This window comes from Helicoverpa armigera, chromosome 20 (assembly GCF_030705265.1).
Source record: "Helicoverpa armigera isolate CAAS_96S chromosome 20, ASM3070526v1, whole genome shotgun sequence".
Lineage (NCBI taxonomy): Eukaryota > Metazoa > Arthropoda > Insecta > Lepidoptera > Noctuidae > Helicoverpa > Helicoverpa armigera.
Window position 1 is genome coordinate 6,121,460 of NC_087139.1, and position 16,132 is coordinate 6,137,591.

At 38.3% G+C, this 16,132-nt stretch overlaps 3 protein-coding genes across 8 annotated transcripts in view; 2 read left to right on the forward strand and 1 right to left on the reverse strand.

Moving 5' to 3' along the window:
* LOC110373496 (ETS-like protein pointed) overlaps window positions 1-5,902 on the forward strand; it is a 122,960-nt gene extending 117,058 nt beyond the window's left edge. For 4 of the 6 annotated variants that reach the window (XM_021330775.3, XM_021330777.3, XM_021330781.3 and 1 more), the window contains 5 exons: window positions 1,561-1,818; window positions 2,549-2,704; window positions 3,046-3,164; window positions 3,536-3,693; window positions 4,207-5,902. In XM_021330775.3, coding sequence (XP_021186450.1) covers window positions 1,561-1,818; window positions 2,549-2,704; window positions 3,046-3,164; window positions 3,536-3,693; window positions 4,207-4,270 — 755 coding nt within the window. In that variant the 3' untranslated portion in view covers window positions 4,271-5,902. The remainder of the gene's footprint in view (window positions 1-1,560; window positions 1,819-2,548; window positions 2,705-3,045; window positions 3,165-3,535; window positions 3,694-4,206) is intronic. The other 2 variants (XM_021330779.3, XM_021330778.3) reach the window with 2 other exon arrangements.
* A 1,554-nt stretch (window positions 5,903-7,456) lies between these two features.
* Window positions 7,457-9,837, forward strand: Mrpl37 (mitochondrial ribosomal protein L37). Its single transcript, XM_021330761.3, has 5 exons — window positions 7,457-7,716; window positions 7,803-8,150; window positions 8,332-8,618; window positions 8,921-9,090; window positions 9,534-9,837. Exons 1-5 carry the CDS (start codon window positions 7,538-7,540, stop codon window positions 9,780-9,782), a joined length of 1,233 nt encoding a protein of 410 aa, XP_021186436.2. The 5' UTR covers window positions 7,457-7,537; the 3' UTR covers window positions 9,783-9,837.
* Window positions 9,838-10,110: 273 nt separating this feature from the next.
* On the reverse strand, window positions 10,111-16,023 carry LOC110373483 (E3 ubiquitin-protein ligase synoviolin). The gene is made up of 11 exons (XM_049848635.2): window positions 15,697-16,023; window positions 15,318-15,410; window positions 15,079-15,231; window positions 14,376-14,570; window positions 13,626-13,810; window positions 13,033-13,175; window positions 11,869-12,120; window positions 11,407-11,531; window positions 11,053-11,168; window positions 10,717-10,902; window positions 10,111-10,194 (listed from the first exon to the last, which is right to left on the reverse strand). The coding sequence occupies exons 1-11, from the start codon at window positions 15,823-15,825 to the stop codon at window positions 10,122-10,124; spliced, it is 1,650 nt and encodes a 549-aa protein (XP_049704592.2). The 5' UTR covers window positions 15,826-16,023; the 3' UTR covers window positions 10,111-10,121.
* Between the last annotated feature and the right edge of the window lie 109 nt (window positions 16,024-16,132).

Below are 16,132 nucleotides of genomic sequence, written 5' to 3' on the forward strand. Positions count from 1 at the left end.
GACTCTTTCTTTTAACACCTCAATTTTAAACAAAGGCCACTGGTATTCGACCACCATTTGCAAACGTTCCTATCTGCGCAAATTCCAGCACATTTTCAGTACCCATTGTTAATACTCGGTACCCACATAGTTACGTACTTACAATAAAGCTTAAATTGTACGAGTGACATGGTCACGGCTATATAGAGTCACTGGCCACTGACCATATCGACTCCATTAGAAGTCAGTGTTCACGGGAACAACCCATTCACAGCTTTACTGAATTACATTCAAATGTGTGTTATTTATTTTAATTATGTATATATTTACGTGTGTTTATGAATGGTAGCCAGGTTGATTTTCCTTGTGTGTTTAGATTAAATATGTACTTTGATGCAGTTTATTTTAATCCAGAATTGGCTTAATCAGACTGCCTGTAAAATGATGAAATTTTGTTAAGTAGCTATATGAAATTTACGAAAAATTGCTGGACTTTCTATAACAGAAGTATGTAAGTAGGGTACTTACTTATACGATAAAGATTGGATTAACATAACTGACTGTGACTCTATTGATCATTGACTCAATCGATCAACTACAAGTGATATGACTATTACAGCATCAATGATCCCACTTAACATCCACGATACGAGAGGAGATGTATCTGATACATCGACGGACAAACGACAGACAATGGTCGACTACTGACCCCGCGTGATACACACACATACAAAACACGCACGCACACATGCACAACGTTATGCTATTGTTAAATTGATCAATCGTGCCACGGTGATTTTTTACTTTGTTAGTTTTGCGTGAAATTAATGACATAATAGATGTATATACTTAGGTACATGTTTGTATCTTTGCGTATTGTAAGGTCTTAGTTTATGAAAGAAAAGAATACCTAGTGGCTAAACTTATAAAACCAAACAACTAGGACTTCAACTAGCTCCCCGATCCATTGTAACAAAATGAATTCGTTTGAAGGCAGTAAAGATACTTTGTGAAGCGCTGGAAATTCTTCTTGAGTAACCAATATCGAAGACTTCTTTACATTTTGAGAGCCACCACATCCATATCAGTTTCCTAGCCCAATTACAGAGCATTCGCAAATTAAATCAAACCTCAATTCGATCGGCCGTGTTATATCGTGACTACGTGGCGTGAGGGTGTCGGGGAGAGGCGAGCGGCGTGCGCGGGCGGGAGGGGGGGTGTGTGGGTCCGTCGGCGCACGCGCAGAACAAAGGGCGAGCCGTGAACCGCGACGGACGCGCTTCGGTACCCCGCGCCCGCCAACACGCCTCGATATGCATGCCGTACTGATTTTTTTTTAATGGAAATTTTGTCTGACTGAGATATCAGAGTCAGTATGTACCTACATATTCTCCCCATCTACCTTACTGTCTCCATGTGAAAATTATATGGCACGTCGATAAGCTACTGCGTTAATTGTGAATGATTAGGGCAGATCCCGAACAACCGAAGGCTTGACAAGCCACAGAACAGACATCTGTCTTTCCTAAAGAGTTCTAGATTCAGTATCGTATACTAAGACCTGATTGTCATTTGTTACAGGTGGCTACACGACCGGCGGACCTCGCGAGACGAACGCCTACGGCTACTCAGAAGCGAGCGGCGGCGGTGCTCCGGCGCCGACGGCAGCCTCCCCCCTCGACGAGTACTACCCGCCGGAGTACCCGCCCGGCCCCCCCGCGCCGCCCGCGCAGCCCTACATCGACGAGTACTACCACCACGCGCATGCGCACTCGCAACCCCTGCTCACACACGAGCCTAAGTACCAGCCTCACGCCTACACCAAGCCTTATCCGAGAGGTACGTTATGCCTTTAATATTCTGCTTCCATCAGCAGCAATAAGATACCCTTCAATCCTTTGTGTTCATGGCTAAATGAAGACGTTGCTGGTCTTGATACAAATAAAGCCCTATGTAACTTCTTCCATTGTATTCAACTGTTGAAGGCTAAAACCCATACAGTTTTGGAAGATTCACGCTAAAACGGATCACTTATGCAAAATTGCTATCTTAACTATTACTTTAGATTAGTTTTTTTTTTCAAACAACGCAATTTTAATTTAAAACAAACATAAGCATTCTCATTAGTAAAGATCAGAACACAAGTGACATGGTCACTTTAATTGATACGGTGTACAGTTTCAACCACGTCGTTAACTGAATTGAACCTTTCATGTGGTTATTATTTAGAGACGATCATATTACGCGTATTCTTACTTGTCATCGCCACTGGAGTGCACTAATTGGTGTTAGTCGAGCGGTTCCATTTATATCTGGTTTTTGTCAAATCAATTATGTGTCTATCGGGAAACTTTCAAGCAATATGGTTAACCAGAGTCGTTTTAATTGAATACCAAATCTCTTGCAGGCGTATTCATTTTTTAACTTAACCATCATCAAAACTCTTTACTTATTTTGTCCTAACCTGAACTGTCCCACTGCCGGGCAAAGGCCTCCCCATCTTCACATCCCTCGATTTTTCGATTTTTCATACTTCTTGACTTATCCAATGTTTTTTCTTCTTGTCTAGGCGGAGGCGGCCGGTACGGAGGCGAGGGTTACGGCGAAAGCTACGGGCAGGAATATGGTGGCGCTTGCGCAGAGTGGAACGAGTGGCCAGCTGACCAGCACGCGCTCATCCCGCAGGACAAGCTCGCATACCCAGCCACTGGTCCCTGCTTCACCGGTATGTAGAACCTTATAAGAAAATCTGCTAAAACTATCTAAGGACAAATTCTGTCTGCCCCTAAAATGTTTCGGAGGGAATAACGTAGCTTTTCATAGTGTCCAAGTGATAGTAGAAAACTGGCTCCTAAGCCACAGGCATTCCTAGTTTAGGGGCCAGGGTCTCAACATTTGTATGCCTTCATTAAACTGTAAACCTGCTAGATATTAAGCATTTTGTAAGGATTTGCGTCAATAAAGCATTTATTTTTTTGTCTGAAACATAAAAAGAACTTGACTAAAGCCTCAACCATAGTCCTATGTTGTCGTATTTCGTAAAGCAACTGTGTGGCACGCTTGCAGGATCAGGGCCGATACAACTGTGGCAGTTCTTGCTGGAGCTGCTGACCGACAAGAGCTGCCAGGGCTTTATCTCGTGGACTGGCGACGGATGGGAGTTCAAACTCACTGACCCTGATGAGGTAAGCTATCCGTTTCCTTATATACCTCGATATGGTCATTAGCAAATGTAGTTGCAAATTGCATTAGTGCCTATAACAAAAACAATACCTATCAAACTTATCCAATATGGACTTTACGACATATAAAATGGGGACTCCCCGATGCAACAATGCCAACAGATAAAATATATACCTACTTACAAGGCATTAATTATTGCAAAGGCGATTGGACCATAGTGTTACTTACCTACTTGATACCATAGTTCAGTTCCATATACAAAAATAATATGATACTGACGAACTGATCTGATGATAGATTGCGGGCTTTGGGGGATTGAATGTAACTTTTTGGTTGTTATGTAACGAAATACTAACAGTTCCTTCCATTCCAGGTGGCTAGACGCTGGGGCATCCGCAAGAACAAGCCGAAGATGAACTACGAGAAGTTGTCCCGCGGTCTCCGCTACTACTATGACAAGAACATCATCCACAAGACGGCTGGCAAGCGCTACGTGTACCGCTTCGTGTGCGACCTGCAGAGCTTGTTAGGGTAAATTGCACTTATACACTGAATGAATGAACTGGAAGAGGAACGAGTGAGAGAGATGTGTGTGAGGTGAATTGCACCAGCCTTGTTGTCGCTGAGATAGATTCATAAAGGATATGCTTATACTTTGGTACTTACCTAAGCTACATACTGGATATACAACGCTTGCCGCTTCCTGCACTAGATGTCTCGACTACTCGATAGCTAGTGAACTTTTTCAGTTATAGCATTCCGGTGGTTTTGTAGTCCGGTACTTGAGCTTTGTAAAGAGGCTTTGGCAAAGGAAATGGATTGGACTAGATGTGTGGATGTAGAGTGAATGAGAAATGGACGTCTAACTGACTAATGAACGTTTTGTGTCAGGATATCACAACATATTCATCTTTGTAACTTTTGAACTGAGTCAGTGAGGAAAGATTTTGTTTGAATTTCTAGCTTTAATTATAGGGATTTTAAACATAGGTAAATAAAAATAAATAACGAGAAACATTCTAATAAAAACCTTTTTTTTTACAGTATATCGCCTGAGCAACTGCACGCAATGTACGAACCCAAAATGGAGAAGAAAGACGAGGACTGAGCCAGCCCTGCGCACGCGCCGCCTGCCCCTCCACATCGCTCCCCTTCGCAGAACACCTCCAACCCAACGTACTATTAGCTACACATCTATAGCAGCCTACAAACGGTCACGTACGACGTATCTCGTACGAAATGACTCAAGAGAGATCTGGTGTCCCTACCCCAGACTTACCTAAGTGTTTTTCAAAAGCTAATCGCTAACAGTAGGCCCAGTGCCTATAACAATCATTAAGATTATATATTCATTTTTAGAATTTCATAATATTAAAATGGATTTGATCTCATACGCAGCCACCAGTGGAACTAATATTAACCAACTAATGAAGGCTAATACCGAAAGGTCCTATTTTATTGTTCACCCTATATTTTACATTCATACACTATGTACCCACGTAACCAATGGTGCCTTATTGAAAACTTGTTGTTTCATTTTGGGTTCGCAAATATTCGTTTTGATTGTATTGGACGCACGTAGCACGCAGTTTGTACTCAGTGCAGTATTACGGAGCACCACTTTATATTATTGTCTTCTATATCAAGTCAATGTGATAGGCGTCTACAAACTTTGCGATAAATCAATTTATTTAAATTCCTACAACACAGGAACACAATTCAGCGAGATAATCAAAACTTAGTGCTAAAATAGTAAAATTTTACTATAATTTTAATGATAACTGTAAATATAAGTTAATTTTGTTACTTTATAAAATAATTAGGTATTATATTATAGTAGTTGTTAAGTGTTGTATGTTTAATTCGCAAATTGTTGCAATATGCGATTAAAATAATGAGTAGTCAGAATGAGGACGGACATAAAACGATTTTTGTATTCAGAGATTTTAGTCCAAAGATTATTAAACCTAAATTCCCACCAATTTGGTAAAGATATGACAAAATTACCAAAGGGACTTCTCATATGTCTTGTTTGAAGTGATTATGATGATTTAACTTGTTTTAATAAACCAGTGTTTTCCAAAAGTGACATCATTACAATTCATGCAATACACTACTTATACATGAAGCTCCACTGTACACTGTACGTAATAATCTTGAGTATCCAATATAACGTGAACGCTGCAACACCGGGTGACGTCAACTTGTCGCTGATCTCGTGGTAAGGGATTGTCTTACTAGTTATGAAATTAAATTAGTTGTATTATTTTCAATTTTTATAGCTCCTAGCGTACACCGAAGATATGTCGATAAGTTTTATTTTGTAAAATATCTCTCCTCCATCAATATGATACTTGATTTTCGTTTCGTGCAATGTGGTTGGTAGGTTAGATTTGTGAACCTTTTCTCTTGGTACTTTCACACGGTGCTGTTCGCTCGATTTTTTAATATAACAGAATTGTAAAACGATGTCTTCCCCGTATTAACAAATTGATAGGTCTGACTCCGATTCACATAGGTACTCTTTTACTGTTGACGATATAATAAAGCCCACTATTGAATGTATTGTACTTTGCTCCCGTTTTATGTGCTAATAGATATCTTTACACGTTTACTTGTAAGCGAAGCCATTGTAAGTGAGACCTATAGTAGTTACGGCCAAATTTTTGAATGTATAAGTGTCGTTGTATGTATTGATGGAAGATATAAAATTAAATATATATATTTACGAAATTATAAACTATTTTTTTTCTTTTCTATTCCAACCTATTGGAAGCATGTTTAGGTGATCTATAGATCTTGATTTTAAACATGTTTCCTAAAAATCCCTGTGTCTACAAAGCGAAAAATCTGTCTTGTAAGCAGATACATATCAACCTAGTCTTCCAGATAAGAATCACGTATGCTTGCGAACAAACTAGGTATTTATACGCCTTTTAGACTACCCTCATCCACATCCGAATAAAAAGAAGACCAAAGCCTTGACATGACAGTTTCTTATCCAAAGAGCTGCAGGTTTAATTATTTAACAAACTTGAGTGTCAGAATTTTCCACGGAGGTATAATAACTAGGAATTTTCTCAAATCCTCCTGGGGCCCGATTCTCTTAATTTTACTTAAACGACAGACGATTCACATTCGACTGAGATCCAATCACGACTCAATTACGATTAAAGCGTATGTGTCATTCGGCAATTTTTTATTTTGAATAAATGTTGTTTAATAAATGACAGAAAAGGATAACTTTTCTGTCATTCAATAATCACTAGTCAACAAAATTTTACTTTTTTATTGTATCCAAGGTGAAACATATACATTTTGCAGATTATCTATCACAGAATCGAAGTCTAGAACACAGGACTGCTCTAGCACGTCTAGTTTTGGAGAAAAACCAATCTGAAAATGCCTAAAAACGCTTCTGTAACGATATTTAAAGCCATTTTTATACAGATACTATTTTTTTTTCGTATTTTCTAACTAAAGATTCATTTAGTACTGCTCTTCTCAATTCAAGTCCAGTTTACTTTACATCAGTACGAGTTTCCATCGTCGTGGTCGCGCATGACAGTGCCTGGTTCGATCTGCTCTCCAAAAAACGCGATCTACGTCACCAACGAATGGCACAGCCTCCAACATCACCAGGAACTCAATTTGTCTGCGGACGTTGCGACCGGCGATGTCGCTCCCGTATAGGCCTTGTTAGCCATCAGCGCAAGTGCCAAAGCCAAACCACCTGAAACGGATGCAGCTTTAGTCATCTTTTATAGATGTTATCAGGCCATATAGTATCTACTTTCTTACGTACTCCTCTTATTTACTCACTTATGTACTCTTATGTGCTCTCTTATGTGCTCCTCTTATTTATGAACTCTCTTATGTATTCTCTTATGAAATATTTAATTATTGTAGATACGGGAAGAACTGATTCTCGCCGACCGGGACCGAAGGCTGGATATGCATACAGAGATGCCAATGAGTGGCACCGTGATATAGTTTCTACGCATATGTCTGAGTATTTCCTCAGTACCCGTTCCACGACGACTAAACATGATGTGACATTACAAACTTGCATGCAGCTGGTATGAAATGTCGCAGGCCAGCTACGAAAAATTTACTATCTGATATTCATAAACAAAACCGGGCTTCACAAGAGAATACTTGGATTTTGATTGGTGCAAATAGTTCTAATATTACGCGATGAAAAATGTTTTAAGTCGGACAAACGGTCGCAAAATACTTGGCGTCAATAATCTGACATCGGTTATCAGGTTCGCTGACAGTGTCACTGTCAGTCAGTAAATTGTAGGTTAGGTTATCTAGCTCTAGCAGGTTAACTTTATTATTTTTCCAAAAAAATCACTAAAAGTTATCTAAAATGCGACTGTCTCCAGTGTTGAATCGACAACACATTGGTTTTATGTTCAAGAAGCATTGGATAGTCCAAGGAAAGCGAGTACCTATTGATACTGGCGTCGAAGAACAGTTAAAAGCCAAAGGCATTAAAGTTGAGGATGCTCTCGAATTTGTCAAGGAAAAACCTGAAGCACGAGAGCGGTAAGTTACAAATCAACATAATATATCGGTTTATTAGTTATCTGGCGAACGGCTCGCCAGTAAACAAACATATTTTTATGTTACAGCCTCAACATAGTGGGACCATATGAACCTCAGATTCCACTGGATAAAAACCACCCTGACTACAAAGAACAGCCATGCTACACTTTAAAAAGTACAAACGTTCTCCTCGAAGGCATATCTCAAGCCCAGGTACTTACAAAGACAATCATAGCAGAAAACAAACTACCCCCTAAGATTGAGGAGCTTGCACAAGTCCCTGCTCCGTCAGCTATTCACGAAAACATCAAGAAGGCTATTCTATCTGCTAATGTTTTTGACTGTGAACAAAAGAAGTTACCAAAAATCAAGGATCCAGAAAGACCAGCTTACAACTTCCCTAGGATTCTGGGTATCACAGACAGGAGACGAAAGTAAGTAACTACTTACATTTTATAAATGTATGTCGCCACCTCTGCCGCCGCATCATTCCTGCAATATATATATTTTTTATTTCAATTGTAATAACATACTTCTATTAAATAACAACAAACTATTTTTATAAAAAGATTGAATATAATATGATTTTGATTTCTAATCTATTTTCATTTTCAGCCAAATTCTAACAAACAGATTACTCCAGCTTGTGGAAAAGACCAGTGACAGTGAAGTTTCTCTCTCCAAATATGTCCTGAATGATGTTGTAAGCCAAACTGTATTTGAGAAGGAAGATGACTTGATTCAGTTCCAAGAAGTATCTCACATACTGGTGACCAGCAACAAGCCGGTGAAGCATGACTTGGAGCAAGATGTTACATACACAGAAATACCTGATCTGTACCCTGTCAAACATACTGTCACTTTACCGCCAGAACACTTTTATGATGAGACGAGCAAGTACCGTAAGTATTGTCAATTTTAGTTGCAACAAATCATTAGCTTTCCACCAGATACCAACAGAACTTAGAGATTCTTGTCACAATTTAATTTCATAAATTAGCCAATAAATAGTAGTCACTGAAATTTTGTCATCATTTAAGTTTGGAATCCAAGAGCTAATATATAACCCTCATATCAGGTTTAAATCCATATTACTTGTCACTTCACATAATAATGTACAGCATACATACTTACCTACTTTGTTGTGTTTATGATGCTAGTTCAAAAATAGAAGTACCTTTCATTTGACAATATCCTGTTCCAGCAATCCGCTCCAGCGTGAAGGTGCGACACCCACACACCACATGGCTGCACTACAACAAGACTGAGGTGAACAACATCTATGAGACCCCGGTCACTCAGCAGCAGATCCTTGGGCGGTCACTGACACATGCATTCACAGTGGCCAGTGCTTATGCCAAACAGTTGCATGGGGTATGTTGAAATTCTTATTTTACTTCATACTAGTTTCCAAGTAACATAATTTTAATAGCTTATCTCCATAACTTCAAGCTTTAATATGGTCTGATTAGAAAATAACATTTTGATCTCATTGATCCCATTTATCAAGGAAGGCTTGAAGGCTTTTTATCCAGGTGCGTTAAGTAGTTCCGACAGGACGCGTGTGAAATCGCTGGCAGAAGCTAGAAACGTATTCTCTCAGCCTGTTTTCAGTTCCTCTAGCATGGTCACTCTTATCAAGTTACATTCATTGAGAATTTTTGGCTCCTCTCTTATTAACACTGATGGGAATGTGTCAGGTTAATATAGAAAATGGGTTATAAGATGAATAACACATAATTTAATCATCTTGTTCTCCAAATATTTAATTTTTACATGTTACTAATAAATAATAATATATTATGTTTTTCTCACAGGAGGATGTAAAGGACCTACCAGAGCCAATATACATTAATTGTATACAAACAGACGGTCAAAAATATCATTTTGGTGTATTGGAACTAAACACACTAAATGTAGATGGTACTGAAGGCGCCAAGAATGTCTGGTACAGCAAGAATGACCTGAAGCTGTATGACTCAAGTCGCTACTTTGATGGCATGCCTGTCTTAGAAAACTATAACAACAAAGTGTATGGATACATAAATGCTTTATATAACTGTTAAGCCATCAAGTTTATCTATTAGTGTAGTATAATTATATAATTGATAATTTTAAAAATTGTTTTATTTCATCACAACACTCGCACAGTAAATATTCAAACTTCAATCATATTTATTAAATGTCTCTGTTACTTCTAATATAAAACAACATAACTATGGAGAGTATGTGATAAGAAAGCAAAGTATGATTGTAATGTATTCATGTGTATATCCCATTATATTTACAAGAACATAAATACATTTATTTCAAGATTAGAATAGATAATGCTTACACATACCGAAACACTTTGTACATTAAATAATAGTACATCAGGAAATTGAAACAAAAATATATAAACAAGCTCATTTATCCATCGCGAACTTCTGCAATCGACGTCTTCTCAGCTCGTCGGCTGCATCCACATCAGTCTTGTCTCTGCAATAAAGATTAAGATCTCTGTTTAATTGTCTTTGTTGACTGTGCTTGCTTGCATAAAAAATTGTCCTACTATAATATTTTATCGTCACGAGTAATAGTAGCGTAGTGGGAACGCGCTCTCAATTCAAAAATTGTCGTTGGCAACAAGAAAATTATTCATACACAAATTGGATAATGACTCAACTATCTATAGTACCTGGCAAAAGTAGGTTATGTTAATATCGTAAAGCTAGAGTTTGTGGGTTTGATAGAACATGCTTATCGCCGGTTTTATTTGTTTAAATTGAAAATTTATTTTATTGTGGAGAGGCTATTTATTAGAAAATATGTATTAGCCGCTTGTATTGCGCTAATTATGGATCAATAGGAACTCAATTGTGTATATCTGCGCACCGGCGGGGATACAACGCGTTAATAAAGAACCATCTTTTGATGTTGGAGGGAGTATTTATCTCGGCGCACCACTCGGGACTCTCTTTCTCTGCATGACTAACTCGAGGATTAATGCAATGTGTTTACCTATTAGTGTCTACAGGGGTAGTGGTGTCAGGTTGCATGGGACTCAGGTCGTCCGTGACGATAGTTTTGCTGGTAGAGGGGATGGGCGACGGTTGCTTGTAGCTTGAGGTCGTTGGTACTACGTCGGGTTCAGTCTTCACTTGAGACGTCGGCTCTTGGGACTCCTTGTTCAACTCTTCTATTCTCCTATAAAAAAAAAATATTGTAAACAAAATACCCATGGCATGTTATACAAAAGAGGTTTAGAGGTTCCAAATTGCAAAACTCCTTTTTTAACATATTTAAAAAAAGGAGATTACTTAATCATTATCCTGGTAATGTAATGAGAACTCTTACGTTTCCGTTTGAGTAGACACGGTGGCGTTGTTCTGCGGCAAGTTGGCTACAACTGTCGAGTATTGCTGCATCAGCAGCACAGATGCGTCCAGCATAGCTTGAATCTCTCGGAGTAACTGAAAAAAGATAGAAAATATTGTGAGGTATAGTCAAAACATATTTAATACACAAGCAGTCTATAGTCTACCTATTACTATCTTGTTTTCGTTAAAACTTTTCTCATTAGTGTTTTCATTACGAAAGGTGATACGGTGATGCTTACGAAACCATAAAGTTATGACAAAAAAAAATCGATTAATTCATTGTAGCACAATTTTTTGTACATATTATTATCTCCTTGTAAAGTTTATTTACCTGTAGTCGAGCCTCAATGTTCCTGCGCTCATTGCCCTCCATGCGTTGCAGTTCAGCGGTGGTCAGGTTGGCGAGGGACGCGGGTCGGGGCGGCGGCGGCGGTGGCATTCCCCACGCCATCATGGCTAAAACAAAAACAATATTATGGAAATACTGTTGCATTGTATGAAATTTATTAAATTACCAGCAATTTTGAGGTTTTCTGAGTGCCTGGGTTCGATTTTTAAATTAATCAGAATTTAAAAAATATCCAATCGAATTTTAAAATGTCACTTGTACATATAGAGCATATGAGTGTCATGTAGTTTCAATTGCCTTACAATTTTTGTCATTCCATTAATTCAGTCAGTGTGGCAAACTAATCTCTCACAAAATTGTGTGCGTCGATTTGGATGACTATCCCTGACTAACCAAATTCCTGTTCTAAGAGACCGAAAAACAAAAAGAACTGCGTGTACTTACGTGGTGGGGGCGGCATATTAGGGAAGGGCGGTGGCACAGGGCCGGGCGGCGGCGGCGTGGGCGCCACGTGCGGCACGTGCGGCGCCAGGCCGGGGTGCGCGGGCGCCGGCGCGGGGCCCGCCGCTCCGCCCGCCTCGGGCGCCGGCGCTCGCAGCACGTTCAGTCGGCACGTAGGACACGTCTGCTGCCGCTGGAACCACAGCCGGAGGCAAGCGGCGTGGAATATGTGGTTGCACGGTAACTTCTTGGCTCCTGTCACAAGTTTATTTATGTTTAGTTAAGTACCTTCTACACTTTACATAATTGTCCACGTAGACAGTCAACCTAATTTTCATATTTTTGATTAAGATAAACCAATACCTAATAAGTGAAAGATGATTGCGTGCAAGCACCTACCTAATTTACAAAAACAACTTGTTGCTATTGCTTGGAATACCGATCGAAATAAAATAAATAGTTCACGCTGTCAACAGTCGCCCACTAATATGTAATTACACCCTGATAATTAAATATTTACAAGAAAGTGTAATAATGAAATTTCGAGTAAATAGCCACACGTCATATATTCTGTAGCCTGGTGTACGAGGTCAACAGACCCCGCGCGTATGAGTTCAATTGTTATTAAGTCTTAATTTAACCACACGCGTTTAAGGTTTCACTGGCCTTGTACTTTATCAACACGAATCTTAAGAATTCTGTAATAACTATTACAAGAACAATATGCGAAAGTTTATATATTTTTTAAATAACTCGTGAAGAATCGATGTTTTACAAGATTATTGTGTAATCTTCCGTAAACGTTACAAAGTCACGTTTAACTTTATCGCTAACTTTTATCTACATTACAAAGACAATTTCGTAATCTCAGGGTATGCCTTAGTTAGAACATAATCATCGGAAATGAATCGATTATTATGATCGAAAGGGTCTGCGAATAGCAGGGTTGTATCGGTTAAAACAATAAAATAGACAGTGCAGCCAATTACACAGCTGTTATTGCATGACTCATCCTTTTCCCATGTCTTTAGCTGAGCATATGTTTAATTTTTCCCGATTCAATATTATTAAACATTGCAATCGTTTTAAAATCAGCTACCAACCAAATAGTAAATCAACAGAAAAACACAAAACTAATTAAAGTCATATTAAAGAGGTTGTACAAACCGGTATGCATTTCTTCACGACAAATGATGCACTCGTTGTCAGCGGCGGCAAGTTCTGCGGGTGTCGCGTCCGGATACAGAGTGTTCATATTCCGAATAGCCCGTCTAGATAGTACCACGTCATTGTACGCCTTCTTGAAGCTCCTGCAATCATAGACAACGGTAATAACATAATAACACCTCACCCTAAGCTGACCTGTGAGCTAGGCATTGTTCATGTTCACACTAATGGGACAAGCTGAGAATTATGATAATGAAGCCGTATAAACACGTAAGTCAGTAATTATAACTGACTGAACACAAGATTTCTTAGCGACTTAAGAAATAATTTTTGTTATGAAAATAATACTTAAGGAATACAAATCCAATTTTGAGCCAGAATCGTGTTTAATTATTCGAAATTTAATTGTTTATAATCATTATATCATTAACTTTGTATTTTATAGCAGCATTTAAGTTTATGCTAATGACATACTTAAATGAGTAAGCCACACTTTAAGCCTTATTTGCCTGTAGCAGTGTTTCTAAATGTCCACAAGGACTTTTTAATTTACCATTTACTAACTGAGTTGTTTACAAGACATGTTTCCTCACCTCATAGTCTCATACATGGGTCGGAATGCAAAGAGTGGTAGGGTGTAGATCCTGACCATGACCGCCACAAAGCCAATGTATAGCAATACTTTGAGGAAGTTGATGGCCAGTTCCGTGTACAGTAGGACCGCAGCTTTGCTCTCCCAGGGGGCTTCCCAGCGTGAGTCAATTGCATGGAGCACATACTGGGGACATAATCATCATTACTAGTGTGTGTGATTAGATAAATGTAATTAAAGAGGCAGCGAAAGTTATGCAGTAAATATTTAATGCTCATGAAATTAAGTTATGGCCTAGTGGGCAAAGAACCAACCTCTCGAGTATGGGGGCGCGGGTTCGAATCCAGGTCAGGCAAGTACCAATGCAACTTTTCTAAGTTTGTATGTACTTTCTAAGTATATCTTAGACACCAATGGCTGATAAAAAGGTGAAGGAAAACATCTTGAGGAAACCTGGATTATATAGTCTGAAATCACCAACCCGCATTGAGCAAGCGTGGTGATTAATGCTCAATCCTTCTCCGTGTGAGAGGAGGCCTGAGCCCAGCAGTGGGACGATAAATAGGCTGTAACTAATACTTTGTACCAATGGAAATAATCCAATAAGAATTTAAGAACACAAGTTTTCCTTTTAAGCCTACTGAATGGATAGGTATGTAAAATTAAGCACATACCACTTTTAAATTACTTGTATATGTATTTGCTTTTAAAAAAAGAAGCGCATAAAATTTGTATAAGGAAAAAGACTCACCTTGATCAATATATTGACTATCATTATTATTAAAATGCTGTACTCAAAGCCGAACACCAGTTGTACCGAGGGGCCCTTTGAGGCTGTGAACTGGTACGCATGGTGGATGAAGTAGAAGTCTGCATGAGCCAACAGCATCAGCAATGTCAATATCCTCACATGGAACAACAATCCTATTACAGGACTCCTCTCCATCTGGATAAAGACAATATGAATTTACCATTAAAACTCATTTTTAGAAAGAAAAAAATATTTTTGTCTATGTAGTTTAATAGATTATGCTCTATTTAGGCTAAAACATTGCACTGTTTGTATGAATATTCTGCAAGTAACTCATAATATAAATTCCTCAGCTTTGTTTATCAGTGGCAACATTATCTTGTTAATCTACAAAACTACTTACAACATAAACACCAATGTTGAAAAACAACTTTTTATTTATCAAGCTGAGGTCATTGAGTTTGTGCCTTTATGGTACAAATATAGTTTTTTTATTCAAGCCAACTATCAACAATATGGTATTGTTTATTACAATATTATTAGGTATGTTATGTTTAAGAAGTTTTTATAAAACCACAAAAAATTAAAATACTTCATAATGTTTCTGGCATTAAGCAAGGGCCATATGATAATTAAACCTTACTAATTGCCTACTATAAATAGTTTCTTTGTCTCATATTATAAATAGAAAAGCATTACTTACATAGTCAACTCTGTCTTCAGCAAGCCAGTGGAATGCTTTGAGAAACAGCAGAAGGGTGAACAGCGCAATAAATTTTGGATTGAAATCATCTCTGAACACAGTGAATGCTAAACATGTTTCAGTTATAGCATACCAGGATCTCTCAATCAAATGCTGAAATAAAACAATGTATTCTATGACTTTTCCTTCTTATTATATTCCTACATAGGAAACAGATTACAAATATATGGGCCATTTACCTCAAATTCTGCTGGACGAAGCTGCCCAAAGAATATCTTCCTCAATAGTTTACCCACTAGTAAAACCAGTATAAAAGCTTGCAAATACATTACCTGCAAGCACAAGATTGATCATTTATAAACAATAATTCACTAAGAAGAAGCGTATGGAAGAAGAAAACATGCTGCGCCGACCCCAAATAAAATTGGGATAAGGGCAGGAGGATGATGATGATGAAACAATAATTCACTACAAACACATCTTGCAATTCCAATAAGATTTTACATAATATTGAAATACAAAATATTGTTAAAACAATACAATGGCGGTGCGCCTATATTCCGTGGAATTTTGGGCTGCTATTTACTATGTGAAATGAAGATTATATATTTAACTTACAGCCATGCTGGGATTGGAATTTGTTAGATAAACTATCGAAGGATAAAACTGTTTCTTCTGGTAGTAGGCATTGCCGATAACCACAGTCGTAAGTCCAAGACTGATCACAGTTGCTAGTAAAGCCTTCATTTTGGTACTTTTGCGATTCGCCGATGCACTAAAATTTTCATACGAATTAACCAGTGAAATTTCTACGCACTCCAAAATCGTAAGGCTGTCAATAAATACATTTTCAAAACATCATTTCGTATCTTCGTAAAACACAAAACTATTTTTGTTTGACGTGTTCAATGTTCATTTGTGTCATTCCTATTGCCACAGGTTATGTGAAAATAAACAGAGATTTTATACTGCCATAGTCAAAGGCCAGCAAACGTGACAAAACCAAAACCATGACATAAACGGACAAGAGAAGGTTGGGTTACATTCAGACAAA